Here is a 19887-nt window from a genome sequence, read left to right on the forward strand (position 1 = left end):
TGCTGATAACTACAGCCTTTTTATTTAATCCACAGCTTCTCCGCTGTTTTATTGTTCATTTATTACGATTATAGTTATTGTGTAGGTATTTTAGACTTGCTTTACATTGTTCAGGTACCCATTTCCTTTATCATTCCAACCGTACCCCCATTAACATGTCTATCGAGGTGATCACCATCGATCAAAGAACTGTCACTTACCGAGTGGTTTCCATGCTCGGAGATGGCACCTACCTTTTCCATTCTCTTTGTTACATATTGCACGGCCATATCAGGCTCACTCTTGATATTGTGTCTTATGTATTGAATGACTGGGACAGGTTCAAGGTGTGGACTGATGACGGTATAGAAGATAATTATACTACACAGGAGCACTATAAGAGTGAAATGCTTAAGCCCTTCACCTATGGATCTGCATGTGAGTTGATTGCTGCCACTGAATTGTTCGGTTGTCGCTTTCATGTGTACCGAAATGGCCAAATATTTTACACCTTTCGACAACTGCCAAAGCCTCTTAAACATCTTAGATTCACAGGTGACGATTTCAGTAGTGGACATTTTGATGTTTATGAATGTTTAAACTCTTAAAAGCTGGATGTGAAGTTATCGATGAAACCGGTTGTATACTTACAACGCTTGACAGATGCCGAATGTCTCTTCAACACATCCTACAAATACTGTCGTGATTGAAACAAACCATGAAACTCAAACCGATTATGACAGCAGCAATCCAAGCTGTGAGATTTGAAACAACATTACTGTTCACATGGCCAACTGTACGTTGCATGCTCAAGAGTAAGCTCAGCGCACAGCTTGGTCATATTACAACCGGAGGGCCGAACTCACAATGTGGTATACAAAGAGATCCTTAACAAATAATTATTGGTATATTTTCCCTCAGTTTAAAAAGGTTTAATTTTCTTCTTAATAAAAATTTTAAGGCAGTACTTCGCCACTGCGAAGTGAGGGTATTTTGCTAGTTAGAAGAATAAAGAGTAAAACAAAGGAGGCAATGAAGTTTAAGATGGTATTCTAGTGACTTACAACAAACTATACAATTTGTTTTTTGTAGCACCATTACTCCCTAATAGTGTTGACCAGCGAATTTCACCAAAGTGTTACTTACAGTGAATTTGCTGCATTTCCCTTTGTTCTTTGGATTATTTACTGATAATTTGTCCAGTTTAGGAGAACTTTTTTTTTCTTTAGCATCCTGTAATGCTTTGTGAGGCCAGTGTGACATCCCCCAAAGCTGTAACAGCCAACATTGGATGGAACCACCCCCTGGGTATATAATGCTGATCATTTGCATTACAGACTGATTACAAAACTTGTGTATCTCTCACTATGTTCTTTCTTCTTTGATCTCATGGTAGCACAGTGGTTGGCACATGGTCGGATTCACAATTAGTATCGCTAGTCTACTGGCTGACACCCTGCAGATTTGAACTCGGGGTTTGCAGAGAAAGCTCATGCAGATTTACACAAAACACGCAAACTTCAAGGAAACCAAAAGTGCTGAGGCAGCTGGTGAACTACTATAAAATCAATATTTATAACGTTTTTTACATTTTCCATAAAAACAAATGCTAAAAAAATGTAAAGCCATAAAGGCACATTAATACTGTGTATATTAGGTGAACTTAATTTAAGGAGCTTAACAGGCAAGTAAATAATGCAGGTTTTCAAATTTATAATGAAACATATACAGCATAAATAATGACTTATCTTTGCTTGTCACCAAATGTGCAGATCGATCTTCGAGTTCCACATCAATATAAGAGAAGGAGGTGTGTGTCCTATGTATGCATGATTATCCTCGTGGAGAATGATAACAAACCTTGAAAGAGCCTGACCCCCCGAAAAAACACCACCCACCACAAACACAGGAGACTCTGTGAAATAATAATTATGAAAGATTTATTACTATTTAAAATATGTTTTTATCTTTTTGATAGAAGAAAATGTTCAAAGCATCAGTACAGACCGTACAACTGCAAAACATAGAACGAGCCAGTGACTTCAATCATGACACGACACTTTGAATTTTCTGCCTTTAACTCTTTTAGGTTTTTTTTTTTCCCCTTTTCTCCCAGGGCTGAATATTTTTCCAAAAAACGGTTTTCTGAAAAACCATAAAAAACAATAGTTTGTCACATAAATCAACTTAAAACATCTGTTACTGCGTGCATTGCCATGCGCTACCACAGGGCTGGCGAGCAGCTGCCAGTCTGTTTACTGAAAAGCACACAACGCAATTGTTTCTTGCATAAATCAACATAAAACGACCTATGTATGTTTTCTGACTACAATTTCTGAATTTCTACCTTGTTTTGAAGAAATATGACTGTTCTTTTTTCTATAATCTCACAATGGCACGGTGGTGCAGTGGTTGGCACTGCTGCTGCACATCTCAGGTTGCCTTTTTGAACACAATAATCAGTCCAGTTTAGTTAGCAGACATTTCCCTAGTCCTCAGGGACACTTTAAAGATGATTGCCCCATTATAATCCAGTTAAATCTTAGTCCGTCCCTATTGACTTCAATGCATTTTGCTGAGTTCAGCAATATTCGCAAAAACAGTATTTTCTCAGAACTTGAGGCAAGCAAACATTGCGGAGTTCTCTCATTGCTACCCACTGAGTATTCGTTTTTGTTTCAAAAATTTCCTCACCTTACTAAAAATAGGATTTCCTGAAAATGGTGCCTCTTACAGTGAAGTGCCAATGCTGAATTTAGGATCCAGTTACTCAGTTTGTGGTTAAATTCCTAAAATGAATGTTCTTTTAAACTTGCTTTTGTCTGAAGGAGTTGATGCAGAGGTGTCGTTACAACTCTGATCTACACTTTTGTCATCAGATAAAATAAAGTTTTCATAGAGCTGTAGTTCAACCATTCAATTTAGTGTTCACTCAGGAATGCAGGTGGGGTATGCAGTCGAATTTCTGTTCCCCCTTAATTCTGCTGTCTTAATGGGCCTTGTGTGTGAATAAAAACCCAGCAAGATGGGCAATCCACACTTTTTTCTTTAGCTTTTTAGTGTGTTAGTTATCAACACACTTTAGAAATGTAGGGTGGACATCTAAAACTCTCACTCACCTAGTCTAGAATAAGGAGGAAGTGAAATTGAATTGCTGGGTCTCCATCATACAAGAGCAACACAATTCTGAGAACTCCTTTATCAGAGTTGTTTTTTTGTTCATAAATTATGTATCTAAATACAATTTTACCTCACCTTCTCTTTTGTGGTGCATTTTTCAGTTACTTTGTCATGAGTTGACCTGAATAACCTAATTTAAAAGAATACTCCACCCAAAAATGATGATTTTTTTTTTCTTACACTCTTAGTTACCCTGTGTTTATTGTGATATCCAAAAATGTTTTTATGGGGAGTGGAAATCACAAAGTTTACGATACTTTGGGCCTCAATAGGGACTGTTGAATGGCAAACACTAAACAGCAACAATGTTAAAAAATTCAAAAAGTTACTTGTGTTGCATAATCCAGTTGCATAGTCACAGTGTCTAAAATGCATCTATTTTTGTTAAACAATTGTTAAACAAATACTTTTGGAAAATCAGAGCAGTACACATGTGTGAAGTTCATTTAAAAAGAATCAAACTTTTGAACTGAATGTCTGGCTTTCTTCTTTATTCAATAATCAAGAATCATTTTTTCAATTCAAAAGCTAAAATATTACATAATATCTTTAAAGTCTGCTTGAACCACTTGTGTGATACATAGATTTTCTTGTTCCTTCTCATTTAGACATCTTTGTTAGATTTGAAAGAACACGCTTCTTCACTTGCTTCCTCTGGTCTCAAGAAAGATTCAAAATTGAAGAGCCTTGAAATATCATTGGAACAGAAAAAAGAAGAATGTATAAAATTAGAAATGCAGCTTAAGAAGGTAAGGGGTTTTTATTTAATATGTTGATATTTTGTAGCAGCTATGATGGTAAAGCAAAAATACATCTGGTCTTCAAAATGTACGACTACCTCATTTAATAGTCAGTGGTTATGAAGACCTTATACACTGAAAGACTGATGTTAAATTAACAGATGCCCATTAGGGTAGAATATGTAAAAAAAAAAAAAAAAAGTAAAACAATTTTTACTGGAAATTAAATTTTGAAAATTATTTGTATACTGAATGATAAATATTTAGGTATTTTTCAGTTACTGTCAATGGCCTGATCATTCATTCTATTTTATATTTATGCAAGATATTGTAGTGTAATGTCGACAGTAGAAAAACTTAATATGCAGTTTAGACGAATTAGCAGTATTTCAAATGATGTACTTTTTTTAGTACATTTTGTTGCTCTAGTATAGCTTAGGAAAACATTATACAGTATGTTACTTTGTTACTGCTTTGTAATTACTAATGTTTAATATTTGTTTTATTATTTAGTTTTTAATTCATCAAATATATCAGCAAATTTCACTATCAAAAAAAAATAGAACACTAAAATGAACAAACACCATAGTATCAAATTGAAAAAAACAGAGATTTTAAAGTTTTAGCTATTGCTTTTCAATAATAAAGTGCTTGATATAAACAAGTTTTGGTGTGACCATTTTCGGAAGATAAGAGTTTAAAGCTGTCCTGGTGATCCGAAAGTAATTTTCTAGTTTTCAAGCCATGTTATTTAGCCTGTCTATGCACCGTTGATCTAATCTTGAAGTCATGTTATTTGAGCAAAAGTTTAGGTGATTTAATCATCACATGCATAGGATTGTCTTGTTAATATGAGATTATTACATACCACAAGAATGAAAAAAGCGAATGCAAAGACATGAGCAACATTTGAACACACACTGACAAATAACAGAAAGAATAAACAAGGGGCTTTGTAAAGAGTGGTGTCTGAAAGGAATTTGATCTTTTATATCCTGATATTATTCTTCATATTATCATTGCTAGTAGATCCTATCTAGGAGGATCTTTAAATATATGCATGTTTAAAATAAATGTGTACTGTCTTAACATAGTGAAATAATTGCTTAAAGAATTGTTGTTTCTAGAATTGGCCATATCCTTCTTTTTATTATTATAGTAGCAGTTAACTACTAAATCTTTATATTGTACCACAGTCTAACAAAAAAATAAAAAAAAAAAAACTGGTACCTTTTTCACACATACAACCGTTTAATCTCTCTTCAGTTCTTAATTACAAAAACGTCAGTTACTCACTTGTCCTACATAATATGTATATGATGGGTAATTGTTATGATCACAATCACTGCACTGTAAAATTCACAATTCTTCAGAATTTTACTGTGTACAGCAAAAAGTAGAATATATTTTAAAAAACATTATGCCCTGTTAAACAAACACTATGTCCTTGTTGATGATCTCTCCCTAGTTTTGAGTATTTTCTCTGTTAATAGGATGTGCCAATTTTGTTTTGATCAATCAAACATTGAATAAAATATCTAAAGCTTTTTCTAAATACTGTTTTGCATCTTGTGCAAACATTGTGCCTTAGTGGCAATCTCCTGGGCTGGGAATGAATCTTCCACTGAAATGCACAAAACATCTATCCATCCATCCATCCATTATTCAACTCGCTATTTCCTAACTACAGGGTCACTGGGGTCCGCTGGAGCCAATCCCAGCCAACGCAGGGCGCAAGGCAGGAAACAAATCCCGGGCAGGGCGCCAGCCCACCGCAGGGCGCACACACACACACACACACACACACACACACACACACACACCAAGCACACACTAGGGACAATTTAGAATCGCCAATACACCTAACCCTGCATGTCTTTGAACTGTGGGAGAAACCCGGAGTACCCGGAGGAAACCCATGTAGACACGGGGAGAACATGCAATCTCCACGCAGGGAGGACCCGGGAAGCGAACCCAGGTCTCCTTACTGCGAGGCAGCGGCACTAGCCACTGCGAAACTGTGCCGCCTACAAAACATCTAATTGAATGTATATCTTGTTACCAAGTGCCGATTTTATTACTAAAATAAATGTAAACTCAAACTCCAGTCTGTATTGGTACTGTAGCCTCTTTTAGTCTATTGAGGATTGGAGATGGGCCATTAAATGCTTCAGTTGGAAGTTCACTGGCAATAGCAATATAACAGAAGCACAGCTGGGAATATTTCCTAAGGCAATGTAAATTCCCCAGCCCATTTGTTAGTAGAAGAGTGTAATAGGTTATATAGGGCTACTGCTGTCTATTATCTTGAATGGTCCTCGATAAGGTTGACTGTTTCTTTTAAGGCAGAATGGAGTTCAAAACTTCATCGACCTCTAGGCCTGCGAACCCCAGAAACGGTCTAGTGCTAGTAATTCCTAGATAGGGCTTAAAAGCTTCTTCAAGTACATTATTGGTTGAGCTTGGAGCAGGATTAGGTGTAAAGTATGAGAAAGAGTGGCCATAATGTCTCTAGAATTAGGATAAGGAGATTGAAAGAAGTGTAAATCAGTGTTACAGTGAGAAAAGTATAGTAGGTTAGCCACCTCACGGGATTAGAGAGGGACCTGGCCTTTATTGTTTTTTTTATTTTGTTTTCACTCATTGTGTTTTACCTAGTGTTGTGTGTGTTTTAAATTCAATAAGCACCCATCTTCTGGTTTCCTTGGTCATTTTTGGGTTCTTGATCAGTCCTGTATTGACTCAAATGGTTACAACTAGTTTTAAATCTGTAGAATTTTTGTAAACAAGATTTCTCATAGTAAGAAGGAAAGAGGCCAGAAGTAGCACAGAAGGAGGCCCGAACATGTAAGCAGGTGGAATAAGGTTGGAAAGTGGACCAGTCAACCAACCAGGTTGATAACCCATATATAAACTGCTCAAAAAAATTAAAGGAACACTTTGAAAACACATCAGATCTCAATGGGAAAAAGAAATCCTCCTGGATATCTATACTGATATAGACTGGGTAATGTGTTAGGAACGAAAGGATGCCACATCGTTTGATGGAAATGAAAATGATCAACCTACAGAGCCCTGAATTCAAAGACGCTCCAAAAATCAGAGTGAAAAAATTATGTGGCAGGCTAGTCCATTTTGCCAAAATTGAATTGCAGCAACTCAAAATTGTACGCAGCACTTTGTATGGCCCCTGTGTTCTTGTATACATGCCTGACAACATCGGTGCATGCTTCTAATGAGATGACAGATGGTGTTGTGGGGGCTCCTCCCAGATCTGGACCAGGGCATCACTGAGCTCCTGGACAGTCTGAGGTGCAACCTGGTGGCATTGGATGGACCAAAACATAATGTCCCAGAGGTGTTCTATTGGATTTAGGTCAGGAAAGTGTGGTGGCCAGTCAATGGTATCAATTCCTTCATCCTCCAGGAACTGCCTGCATACTCTCACCACATGAGGCCAGGAATTGTCGTGCACCAGGAGCCACTGTACCAGCATAGGGTCTGACAATGGGTCCAAGGATTTCATCCTGATACCTAATGGCAGCCAAGGTGCCTTTGTCAAGCCTGTAGCGGTCTGTGTGACCCTCCATGGATATGCCTCCCCAGACAATCATTAACCCACCACCAAACTGCTCATGCTGAATGATGTTACAGGCAGCATAATGTTCTCCATGGCTTCTCCAGACCCTTTCACTTCTGTCACGTGCTCAGGGTGAACCTGCTCTCATCTGTAAAAGCACAGGGCACCAGTGGTGCATCTGCCAATTCTGGTATTCTATGGCGAATGCCAATCGAGCTGCATGCTGCTGGGCAGTGAGCTCAGGGCCCATTAGAGGACATGGGGCCCTTGGGTCACCCTCATGAAGTCTTTCTGGTTGTTTGGTCAGAGACATTCACACCAGTGGCCTGCTGGAGGTCATTTTGTAGGGCTCTGGCAGTGCTCATCCTGTTCCTCCTTGCCCAAAGGAGCAGATACTGGTCCTGCTGATGGGTTATGGACCTTCTATGGCCCTCTCCAGCTCTCCTAGAGTAACTGCTTGTCTTCTAGAATCTCCTCCATGCCCTTGAGACTGTGCAGGAGACCAGCAAACCTTCTGGCAATGACACGTATTGATGTGCCATCCTGGAGAAGTTGGACTACCTGTGCAACCTCTGTAGGGTCCAGGTATCGCCTCATGCTACCAGTAGTGACACTGACTGTAGCCAAATGCAAAACTAGTGAAAAACAGTCAGAAAAGATGAGGAGGGAAAATTGTCAGTGGCCTCCACCTGTTAAACCATTCCTGTTTTGGGGGTCATCTCATTGTTGCCCCTCTAGTGCATCTGTTGTTAATTTCATTAACACCACAGCAGCTGAAACTGATTAACAACCCCCTCTGCTACTTAACTGACCAGATTAATATCCCATAAGTTTCATTGACTTTATGCTATACTCTGATTAAAAAGTGTTCCTTTAATTCTTTTGAGTAGTATAGTTAGGCCCAGTGGGGCCCTGATGTCTTGTTCTTTTTCTTGTATATTTACCTTTGTTTCTAATGCACCTGCACACTTATTATATTTATATTTCTTTCATTTGTTATTGTAAACCTGTTTTTGTCCTCCTTGGCATTATAGGGTAATTTCATTTCAAACCATCACACTTGCTGATTTGGTCATATGAGTAAATCATGGAACTGAAATTGGATGTGGCTTGGATCAATATTAAGGGAGATTTAAGCTAACAAAGTCTGAACTTATTGGGAGAGGGGGGAATATGACTTTGACTGGGTATATCTCCCTAAATGTTTCTCATATTTTTTTATTCTTTTCTAGGTCTATATTTTTTGTAAATACTATGCTACCTGTAAAATAAAAAAAAATATCATGTTATGAGTGATTATAATATTAAAATTGAATAGTGGAAAAAAAAACTATATTTTAAAATTGGTCATTTTTTTTTTTACTAAAGCTAGCTTATAATGTCATGAACATCTCCAGAAAATTTGGTCTTTGATTTTTGAGTCATTGCTGAGATATCATTACTTTCTTGAAGTGTGCATCAAAAACAATTCCTTTCAATGTTGTTGAAAAGCAGTTATTGATCATTTAATGGTGCAGGGTTATTAAGGTTCATGAAAACTAAGACTAAAGCCAAAACTAGCAGTGATAATATAATTTTAGTTGAAATAAAAATTATAGTTAAAATTAATATAAAAGACAATTAAAAAAAAATGAGTACTGAGTCTTCTGTCAAATGATTTCCTCATAGCCTTGCATTTTTTTGTTATGTGGAATTTGTTTTATGATATAATAAAGATTATTAAAAAATATGAAAACATTACCACTCCCCATTTCCTCCAGATGGTGCTTTTGTACGCTTTAAAAAAAAGGTGGTGCTTTTCCTGATAAGTTTTATCAGTTGCTGCTTATTACAGTGCATTCAGAAAGTATTCAGTCCCCTTCACTTTCTGCACACTAATGTGTTGTAGATTTAATTTTAAATGTATAAATATTCTATTTTTGCCAATCAATTTAAACTTAATAATCAAAGATGGCAAAGTGAAAACTTGATCATGCTCCCACTTTGTCATTCTGAGTTATTGTGTAAAGATTGGTGGGCAAAAATGGTAAATGTATCCATTTAAAATGAAATCTATAACACAGTAAATTGTACAGAAAATGAAGGGGTCTGAATACCTACACAATCCACTGGAGTATTAGAAAATGTAGCAAATAAAGAGGATAAATGTAAGATAATTCTCAGGCAGGCCCATTTCAAATAAGTCAATCAAACTTGTGAAAATTCTGTTTATTATTTTGAATTTATATTTCATAGAATAGTATTATGTTTTGCATAATTCAGTAAAGGAGTTAAATGTGTTATAGGTTGAAGAACATGGTTAGATTTTAGTACAAATGAATACCTGCATCATAGAAATGAACATTTCTTTGTTAAATGTGATTTTATTATTTTTTAATGTAAATATGAAAACATAATCGGGCAATAATCAGATTTTTATTCTTAATTTTCTGCCAAATGGTCTGTTCATAACGTCAGAAGTGAGCGTCTGTAGGTTTTGCGCCCTAGGAACTAAGTTACACAAACTATTCTATAACATTTCAGTAATCATTTACTGCTCTGATGCTGATCTTTCTGATCATAAAACAGGTCATTACAATAGCGACTGAAGAAAATAATTCATAATTAATTGCAGAATTATTGTATTTGAGTGTGCTTCTTTCTCTTGCACGATTTGGCTCAAAAACTAATCAGCATCATTATCATCTCATAACAGATTTAAGTTTCAAGTTTGGTATTTTTCTATCCAGCCATTTTAGCTCTAGACCGTCCTCAAGAAACTGTCTCACACACACACACACACACACACCCCCACCATCAAGATATTGATATTTTCGGTATCATGGGACCCAAAAACGTTGAGATTCTTCGAAAACTGGAGATTGAAATTTTTGATAAATCTAAAGCTTTTGCACCTCCGCTTTAGACAACAGGTTATTGTGGGGGAGGGCACAGATCAAAAAATTTGTTGAAAAATGCATATGTGTAGTAATGGATTGTCATAATCTTACTAAACCTAAACAAGTCAGTTTTGTAGCAGTGTATCAAGATGTCTGATAGTAGTATATTAGTTTTCAAACAGTCATAAGAAGTTTAGTAAAACAAAAAAAAAAAACTATACTTTCTGATTTTTCTGTTTTACAGTTTATTAGACTACACATTATGCACATCATATTAAGATATCAATAGGAAAGTTATATAATACTGCTTATTTCAAATAGTAATCCTGATCATTTTAATAGGCATCTCAGGATTTTAAAGCATAGTTTAATGTATGTCATGCTGATGTATACATGATTTTAACATTATACTTTCCCTGGCTTAATCTCCAGAGGGAATCCAGGTGTTTAAGAGGCATGAAACCAAGGACAGAATTTCAGGATAGTATTTGATTCTCATGAGCCTTATTTATCTTTTGTGAGTACTTCTGTGTTGTACGATTGACTGGATTACTGTATCTTTTTGATCAAGTTTCCTTTTAAAGCCACCTTAGTGGCCACCTTGCATTGTTTTATATTCCCTGCTCTTGAGGGTTTATCTGCTGGCTGGTGACAGGTTAAGACTGGTGAGTGTATCCCTGTATGGACTACAACACCTATATTTTAATTGGACAATACATTTTAACCATTTTCAGATGTTTTTCTCAAGTTTGCCCTGTGATAAGCACTGACATTTGATTTATTATGGGTATATTGTTTGTAATCCGAGTTATGCAAATAAAGTAATACATTACTTATTACTGGGGCGGCACGGTGGCTGCTGCCTCGCAGTTAGGAGACCTGGGTTCGCTTCCCGGGTCCTCCCTGCGTGGAGTTTGCATGTTCTCCCCGTGTCTGCGTGGGTTTCTTCCGGGTGCTCTGGTTTCCTCCCACAGTCCAAAGACATGCAGGTTAGGTGGATTGGCGATTCTAAATTGGCCCTAGTGTGTGCTTGGTGTATGGGTGTGTTTGTGTGTGTCCTGCGGTGGGTTGGCACCCTGCCCGGGATTGGTTCCTGCATTGTGCCCTGTGTTGGCTGGGATTGGCTCCAGCAGACCCCCATGACCCTGTGTTCGGATTCAGCGGGTTAGAAGATGGATGGATGGATTACTTATTACTTCTATCAGGTTGTTAGGAGAATTATTTATTAGTGACTTCCTGAAAAAATGTAATCATATTAGCAATTATTTGCAGGATTTAGAGACTAACATCAAGATAAAATATGTACCATTTGGAAATTGCAAAAATGACACCCATATGCCTTCTTGGTATTTTAATAAAATGTTATTATATGTTAATAGTGAAACTAACCTGAGAATATAAACAAGTAAACTACTTACATTAGCCAATCATATGGCCAAATGAAATTTTAATAAAAAGTTTGTATTTAAAAATAAATCTCTTGCAAATTTGGAGTTGGTTATAAAATAAATTAAATACCATACCCTTGTAGCACTTTACGCAGACATAGACAGATCTGTTTAAGTCAGGATGGAATCCATATTGTTCTTTCCATATTGTTCTTTCAGGATCTGATTATCAGCTAATGAACAAACTATCTCTTCCAGTACCCAAGCATAAGCTTTCTCCGGAGGCTGAGAAGTGTGATTTCTTAGTAACTGGAATATGCCTGCTGCCCCCTTTTTTTAAAAGGGACAACAACCCCAATCTGCCCTCGATGAAGTATTGTGCTCATCTTCAATGTAACATTAAAGCAGTATGTTAACCAAAACCTTTTCTGTATTTCCAGTCACATTTCACCCACCTCTGCAGCTTTCCACTAATCATATATTTTTTTTTATTTACAAGCTTATCTGCCTCTTTTAGTTCTAAGTTAATCTCTTCTGGCAAGAAGCCACTTAAATTATATTTTTCCCTATTCCTGTGTCTAGTCTGCCATTAAAGACAGAAATGAGAAGTGATATGTGAGTCTAAAACAGTGTGATGGGTATGAAAAAATAAGCTGATGACATGCCAGTGGGGTGATGAAGCAAGAAAACACAACATCACGCTATGGGCGCATTGCTGCTGAGTCAGTTTCAGGAATTATAATCAGATTTATTTCCATTTTTTATTTGTTTTTCTAAACACCTGTTCCTTTCCCATTTAAGAGAATGACTAAAGTGGTGTATGGTTATGGCAAGAAGACAATACACTATTTTATTATATCATGGCTGTAAGTGTGAGTTGGTGCTGTGATCAACTAGCATTTATTAAAGCCTTTTAACTCACAAATCTTTAAAGAACAATATATTTTAATTATTATGTAATAAAATATTAGAAATTTAATATTGAGAGATACAAATATCAAAATGCAAACATGATGTGCAAAAGAGTACATTGACAGTAGTAATTACTAAACAACACAGTGTGTTAGTAGCAATACTCTTACTCCATAAAACAAACATTGGGTAATTGGTCTGAAATGCAACAGAGAGAACATTTGGTTTTCAGGAAAGACTTTTAAATGTTATCACTGACAACTCTGGGCTGAGTTGTTTTTGGCAGGTCCACAGTTTTTTGCTGTGCGCAGTTTCATAGACCATTTGAGTTTAATGAGTGGAGTTGTAATAGTAACAAGCTCCCCACTGCACTTACGGAGAGAAAAATCATTAGTCCCTCATGAACACGATGTAGTAAAAATGGCCATACCCATATGTTGAGCTTTTCTTCTAGCTAGGTAAAAAAAAAAGTCTAATTGGTTCACATACTAAATTGCTCATTACCACCCATTGCACATATTTTTATTAAGGCTGCAGAATTTATGACTAGCCATTCCAGCCCCGCTGTGGCAACTGTTGTACTTAAAGACTGTTCTCTAGTAAAAGATGCCTTGTAGTAGGTAGTAGTGCAAAGTGCAAGGGACAGTGTTTCAGTTATTGTGTAGTGATGTTATGTAGTGATGTATAACTGTTCTAGTGATGTAGTGATGGTCGAATGTTGTTTTTTGTTTATATTGTCTATTTTTACTTATTTATCTAATTTAATATACTTTAGTATTTAGGATGTTGATTTTCTAATGTTGAAAGATTTTCTTTTGTTGAGTGTTCATATATTTTCTGTAATAGTGTTTTGCATGTATTTTAAAGTCGTTATTGTAAATTTAAAAAAAAAAAATTAATGAAAATATGAATTAAAATACTGTTTGTGCTGAATCTCATTGCAAAATCACTTAATATTATTACTTGAAATAAATAAATAAAAAAAAATAAAATTATGTTTAAAATTGTTATGACTAATTAGAGATGAGAAAAGGTTTGACACGATTTGTATTGATTTGAAGATTTACCTGTAAGAGAAGGAGGAGGAGGTTGGGAGCTGGTGCTCATTACAGTATGTACCTATGGAAGAGATGAAATTTTAGAAAATTTGTGTAGACTTACGCAGTTGTATTTAATTATTTTGTTTGATTTGGATAAATAGGGGTTACTGCTGAAAAGGCTGATTGGGATTCCAAATTGCTATTTGTTTTTACTGAAGTACATTAACAAGTTAACTGAAAAGAATAATACATATTGTTATAAGTGAGATACAGTTAAGATTTGTATTTACAAAGTTTAATAAATTTGCCATACTTAAGTTTGCTACCTTTTTATAATTTGTTTCTGAGTTTGAGGGAGGTGGTAGTTGTTGTATCTGTTTATAATATTTCTTGAGCCTTTGTAAAAAGTTAAATTTGTCCTTGGGAGAAAAAAAGTTCAGTCAGTCTGTATGTAGAGGGAAAATGAGTTTTTTGGGCATAGAATAAACCATTTAAGATGTACAAGGATAAGAATATAAACATTTTCCGCACAGTTATACAGCATAAACCCTTTGTATTCTCTTAGATATTAGGTAAGATTTGTTGAAATTATGTATGTAAACACACTGTTTATATACAGTAAAACCTAAATATTATTTTAATGATATCGAGCTTCTCCGATATCACATATGTTACAGCCATTACGACTGACAGGCCACCAGCAATAAATACGTACAATGCAAGAAAAATTCTATACAGTTAAATATGTGTACAGTGACACTAAACGTATGTACATGTAATAAGTACTGTACATAGAAAATAAATTATGGTTACTCACAAACAATGACACGACGACTTGTCCGATATGAGTTTAATTTTACTGCACAACAAAGGAGAGCGTCACAGCTTTTGTAAAGGAGCCTCTTCAGGTGATTGTGTAGCACCGCCGTTGTTCTTCTTCTGAAAGTCTTCAATCCAAATCCCTAAAGCTGATTTCCATCCGGACTACCACCTTATTACATCCACTTACAACTCGTTTTGCGCCCTGGTTAAAGGACACTGCGGCTGTAGATTTTATATTCTTTTCCTCCTTTTTAAATAAAAAGAATCATGGACTCATTGATGCCGTAATGACATCCTGCAGTGGTGTAGCTGTTCCCTTCCTTCAGCATATCCAAAACTTTTACCTTTTCGGCAATCGTTAGCATCTTCCGTTGGCGCTTGGGCATGGCCCCTGAAGTAGTAGCAGGAGCAGATTGTTTTGGAGCCATAACGAAGGGCTTGACTATGCACAAATATAAACACAAAAGAGCACAAAAGTTAACTTTTTACACAGCGAAACACGTTGATGCTGAATGAGCGAGACAAGACTTCCTGGTTAACGTATCGGAATTGAATTCAGTGCTCCGTCACTGAGGCAATCAGCACACAGGAACTTAACTGCGTGCTCTGATTGGTTAGCTTCTCAGCCATCCGCCAATAGCGCCCCTTGTATGAAATCAACTGGGCAAACCAACTGAGGAAGCATGTACCAGAAGTAAAAAACACCCATTGTCTGCAGAAACCCGCGAAGCAGCGAAAAATCTGTGTTATAATTTAGATATGCTTACATATGTGTGTGTGTGTGTGTGTGTGTATATATATCTATATATATATATATATATATATTGTGGAGAACTGCCGGCTTCGTGTTCCTCACCGCCAGGAGGAGCTCTCCCGACAGCATGATCGTGCCCCGAGGTCCAGCAGGGCCTCATGGACTATGTAGTGTTTATACACAGCCCTGCTGGATACCTTGGGGGCCACAGGGAGTCGCTGTAGGGGGGCTTGTGGGCTCTTATGTGCCCTATGACCCGGGAGTGCGTCACGGTCACGTGACAGGAAGAAACGACGTGCTCCCGGGTTGAAGAAAAGGACTGTTTACCCTGACCTGGAAGGAATAAGGGACTGTGGTCTGATTGGGCAGAAACACCTCCGGGTCAGGGGCTATAAAAGGACTATGGGCCAGTCCAGACGCTGAGCTGAGCTGAGCTGGGAGGTAGAGGGGCGAAGTGTCTGGGCGAGGAGGAGAGAACATTATTGTAGTGGTGTTTAATTTATGAGTAGTGTGGAGTGTGCTTTGTGCACAGTATTGTTAATTAATAAAAAGTCTAGGACTTTTATTTGGTGTCTGAGTTTTACCTGGTTACCTGGGTGTTCAAGGGAGCACTAGCACCCCCTACTGCCACAATATACATATATGCCACAATATATATATGTGTATGTATGTGTGTGTGTATATAAATATACATACTAGCAAAATACACGCGCTTCGCAGCGGAGAAGTAGTGTGAAAGAAGTTATGAAAAAGAAAAGGAAATATTTTAAAAATAACATAACCTGATTGTCAATGTAATTGTTAACTGTTATGAGTGTTGCTGTCATCAAGAATTTGATTATCATTATTTCTTTCAATCAGGTTTGTATTTGGAGGATGTGTTGTTTTGAAGTTACATTCCGTGTTTGTCAACCGTTATAAAGATAACAGATTTCATTTATCGAAGTGTTCACTACGCAAATCGCTACTCATGAATGTAAGATGTTTAACAGGTATTCCCGGTATTAACTTGTGCTAAATGTACCATTACCAAAAAATGTATTTTTTTAGGCCAGCAGAGAAGACTTTGCAGGCCTTGACGGCCCACCACTCAAGCTTATGCCTGACACAATTCTCTGCCGCTCTCTCCAATAAGATAACGGAATAATCTGACCTTAGTGTTTTCCTTTGCCTCCGGCTTTGCAAGCTTTGTGTATAATGTGAACTCGTCCTTCCATGTTCTCCATGACTTTGCCAGGTCTTTAGCATCGAGGCTTTATACCCTGCGTCATCTCATTAAACTTGTATCTCGCAAATGTCTTGTGCGATCTTGCGATGTCCACAGCTTTGTGTAATTTTAGCTCAGACCCGGCACTAAAAAGTTTCTCTCGCACTTTCGCTGAGGGAGGGTTTCCGCAGCAGCTGCACTTATGAATATGCCAAGCACACTCCTTCACCCAAGAATATTTACCTTATATGGGCAGGCACTCAATTACGTGTGAGGCGTGATGATGCGAGACGCAACTCCACCTCACATGGCGACTGAGCTGCAGGCTATAGCCGCATACAGTATATGGACGAAAGCAGGTTCCAGTTATGACCGTTACGTGTAGAATTTCGAAATGAAACCTGCCTTACTTTTGTAAGTAAGCTGTAAGAAATGAGCCTGCCAACTTTCAGCCTTCCACCTACACGGGAAGTTGGAGAATTAGTGATGAGTGAGTGAGTGAGTGAGTCAGTGAGGGCTTTGTCTTTTATTAGTATAGACTAGCAAAATACCCGCTTCGCAGCGGAGAAGTAGTGTGTTAAAGAAGTAATGAAAAAGAAAAGGAAACATTTTAATAATAACGTAACATGATTGACAATGTAATCGTGTTGTCATTGTCATCAGTGTTGCTGGCATATATATATATACACACACACACACTCACATATAAACATATATACATATACACATATATATATATATATATATATATATATATACACATATATTTACACATATACATATATACATAAATATATACACATATATACTGTATACATATATACACACACATATATATATATATATATATATATTAGGGGTGGGACTTGATTAAAAAAATTAATCTAATTAATTAGAGGGTGTGCAATTAATTGATCTTGATTTATCGTATGTAATCGTACATGAAAATTTGCCCCAAATTGCAAATGTTTTTTGTTTTATTCAAAAGGGTTTTAGTGGGCGACAGAATCAAATAATAGACATGGACATGAATATTGTAAACTCAAGCTCTTTTAATTTCTGAAAAAAAAATGTATTTAAACTGCATTTCAATTCAAAACAGAAACAAAAATATCATCCCTGGCTAAAATTGGGCAGACTTAAAAATAAAGTGGTAATAAAGTGGTTTTTCTCGACTTATCTGCTGCCTTCGACACAATCGACCACGACATCATGATCTCCCGACTCGAATCCTGGGTTGGTGTATCTGGCTCAGCCCTCGACTGGTTCAGGTCATATTTCTGCAACAGGACTCTCAGAGTCATGCTAGACGATTTTTCATCTGAATCAGTCCCACTCCCATGTGGGGTCCCCCAGGGTTCCATTTTAGGGCCACTACTTTTTTCAATCTACATCCTGCCTTTAGGTGCAATTTTTAGAAAACATGCAATTTCATATTACCTATATGCTGACTACTGCCAAATTTATTTCTCCCTCAAGCCAACTGACTCCACCAAACCTCTCCTCGACTGCCTAGCTGACATTAAGGACTGGCTGGCTGTAAACTTCCTTCACCTGAACGATTCAAAAACCGAGGTCATTGTTTTTAGTCCCGACTGCAAACAGGCTCCACCCCTTGGCCTCGTTTCTCTTCCCATTCCAGTAACTTCGTCTGTCTCCAATCTTGGAATCAAAATGGATACGCTCCTGAAAATGGATGCTCAAGTCAACAGCACAGTAAAATCCTGCTTTTTCCATCTAAGGCGAATCGCCAAACTCAAGCCTATTCTGTCTAACCACCTCCTGGAATCAGTAATCCATGCATTCATTACGTCCCGGCTTGACTACTCTAATTCCTCCCTTTTTGGTATTAGTAAAGCCACTCTTTCTAGACTCCAACTGGCTCAAAATGCGGCTGCAAGGCTTCTAACTGGAAGTAGCAGAATCCAACACATTTCACCGATTTTAAAAACCCTACACTGGCTGCCGGTTAGATTCATAATCTCCTCCTCACCTATAAGGCATTAAACGGTCTAGCCCCCGCCTATTTGAGTGTCTTGCTCCATTGTCACAATCCCCCTCGTGTTCTTAGATCCGCAAATCAGCTGCTCCTAACCGTTCCCAAGGCACATTTTAAAGCTCGTGGTGAAAGGGCTTTCTCCGTCTGTGCACCCAGGCTCTGGAACTCCCTGCCCTTAGTGGTTAGGCAAGCCGCTTCAGTCACCACATTCAAATCTCGCCTAATAACGCAGTTCTTCACATTGGCTTTTAATTCTTAACCTGTTTCATTTTCCACTTGCCTTTTGCTATTTTCTCTATTTTATTTGGTCCCCTGACCTGTTTTAGTATCTCTGTTTTAATTCTCTCTTAATGTTTGTTTTTAATATTTTGCTTTTAGTCCTGCTTGTTGTAACTGTACAGCGCTTCGGTCAGTTGTAATGCTGTGTTTTTAAGCGCTCAACAAATAAATATGGTATGGTATGGTAAGTACATTTTCAGAATGGTATTTTCTTTAAATAATAGTAACAAAAATTTCATAATAAAGTGCAGTTTTTCTTCTTAAAAAAAATAAGGCAGAAACATAAAAGGTAATTTGACCAGCTTCAACTTTAAACTCTGAGTAACCTTAACCAAAATTATTTTGTACATTAGGCTAAAACAGTGTGATCATTGAACATTTTGTAATTAGATGTAATTAGAATTATTAACAGTCACGGAAGTCCAATGATCCCCAGTAAGAGCCACAAAGTCCGATTTCTGTAATGGATCTAATTTTGCTTGCTTTTCAGTGTCATAAAGCTGTTGAATTTTACTTGAAATAGTCTTTCGGCACGGCAGTTGGAAAGTTGGATCTCCTGACGCTAACCGTAGCACATTTTCTAACCCCCTATCTTCCACCACTGTTAGTGGTCTACAGTCCAATGCAATCCATTTTGCAAGAGAATTTCTAAGTTTGACCGATGTTGACTTACTAATTTTGGTCCTGAAGCCAGTCATTTGTCAGAGGTTTGGGCGGCTGACACCTTTTGTTGGTACTCGAACTGCTAGTGTAGTTTCTGTGCTCACTGTAACATGTTTTGCATTTAGATGGTACCGTAAGGTTGAAATGCGTCGGTGGTATGCAAACTCATTTTTGCACAGTTTGCACAAAACCATGCTTTTATCAAGGCTTTCGTCGGGTAGTCTTTTGAAATGAAATTTGCCTCCGATCAGTGCTAGCAATGCGCTTTCTTCCGACTCTTACATTTTTGTAGCTCTGATGTGTACATCAATGTAACCGATGTACCAGGAAATCATGCATTGACAAAAGTTCCCTTTTGCTTGGAATGCAAACTGTGATTAAATGCGTTATTTTTTTTAACGCGTTATGTAGTACATGCATCGAAGCTTCTCAGCTGTGCTTATGCTAAGAATAGGAAACATTTAA

General features: G+C 37.2%; 1 protein-coding gene across 1 annotated transcript in view; it reads left to right on the forward strand.

The window, feature by feature from the left end:
• erc1b (ELKS/RAB6-interacting/CAST family member 1b) overlaps nucleotides 1-19887 on the forward strand; it is a 559966-nt gene that overhangs the window by 133400 nt on the left and 406679 nt on the right. Inside the window, exon 9 of the mRNA XM_039760564.1 lies at nucleotides 3768-3908. Coding sequence (XP_039616498.1) covers nucleotides 3768-3908 — 141 coding nt within the window. The remainder of the gene's footprint in view (nucleotides 1-3767; nucleotides 3909-19887) is intronic.

Source organism: Polypterus senegalus, chromosome 8 (assembly GCF_016835505.1).
Source record: "Polypterus senegalus isolate Bchr_013 chromosome 8, ASM1683550v1, whole genome shotgun sequence".
Lineage (NCBI taxonomy): Eukaryota > Metazoa > Chordata > Cladistia > Polypteriformes > Polypteridae > Polypterus > Polypterus senegalus.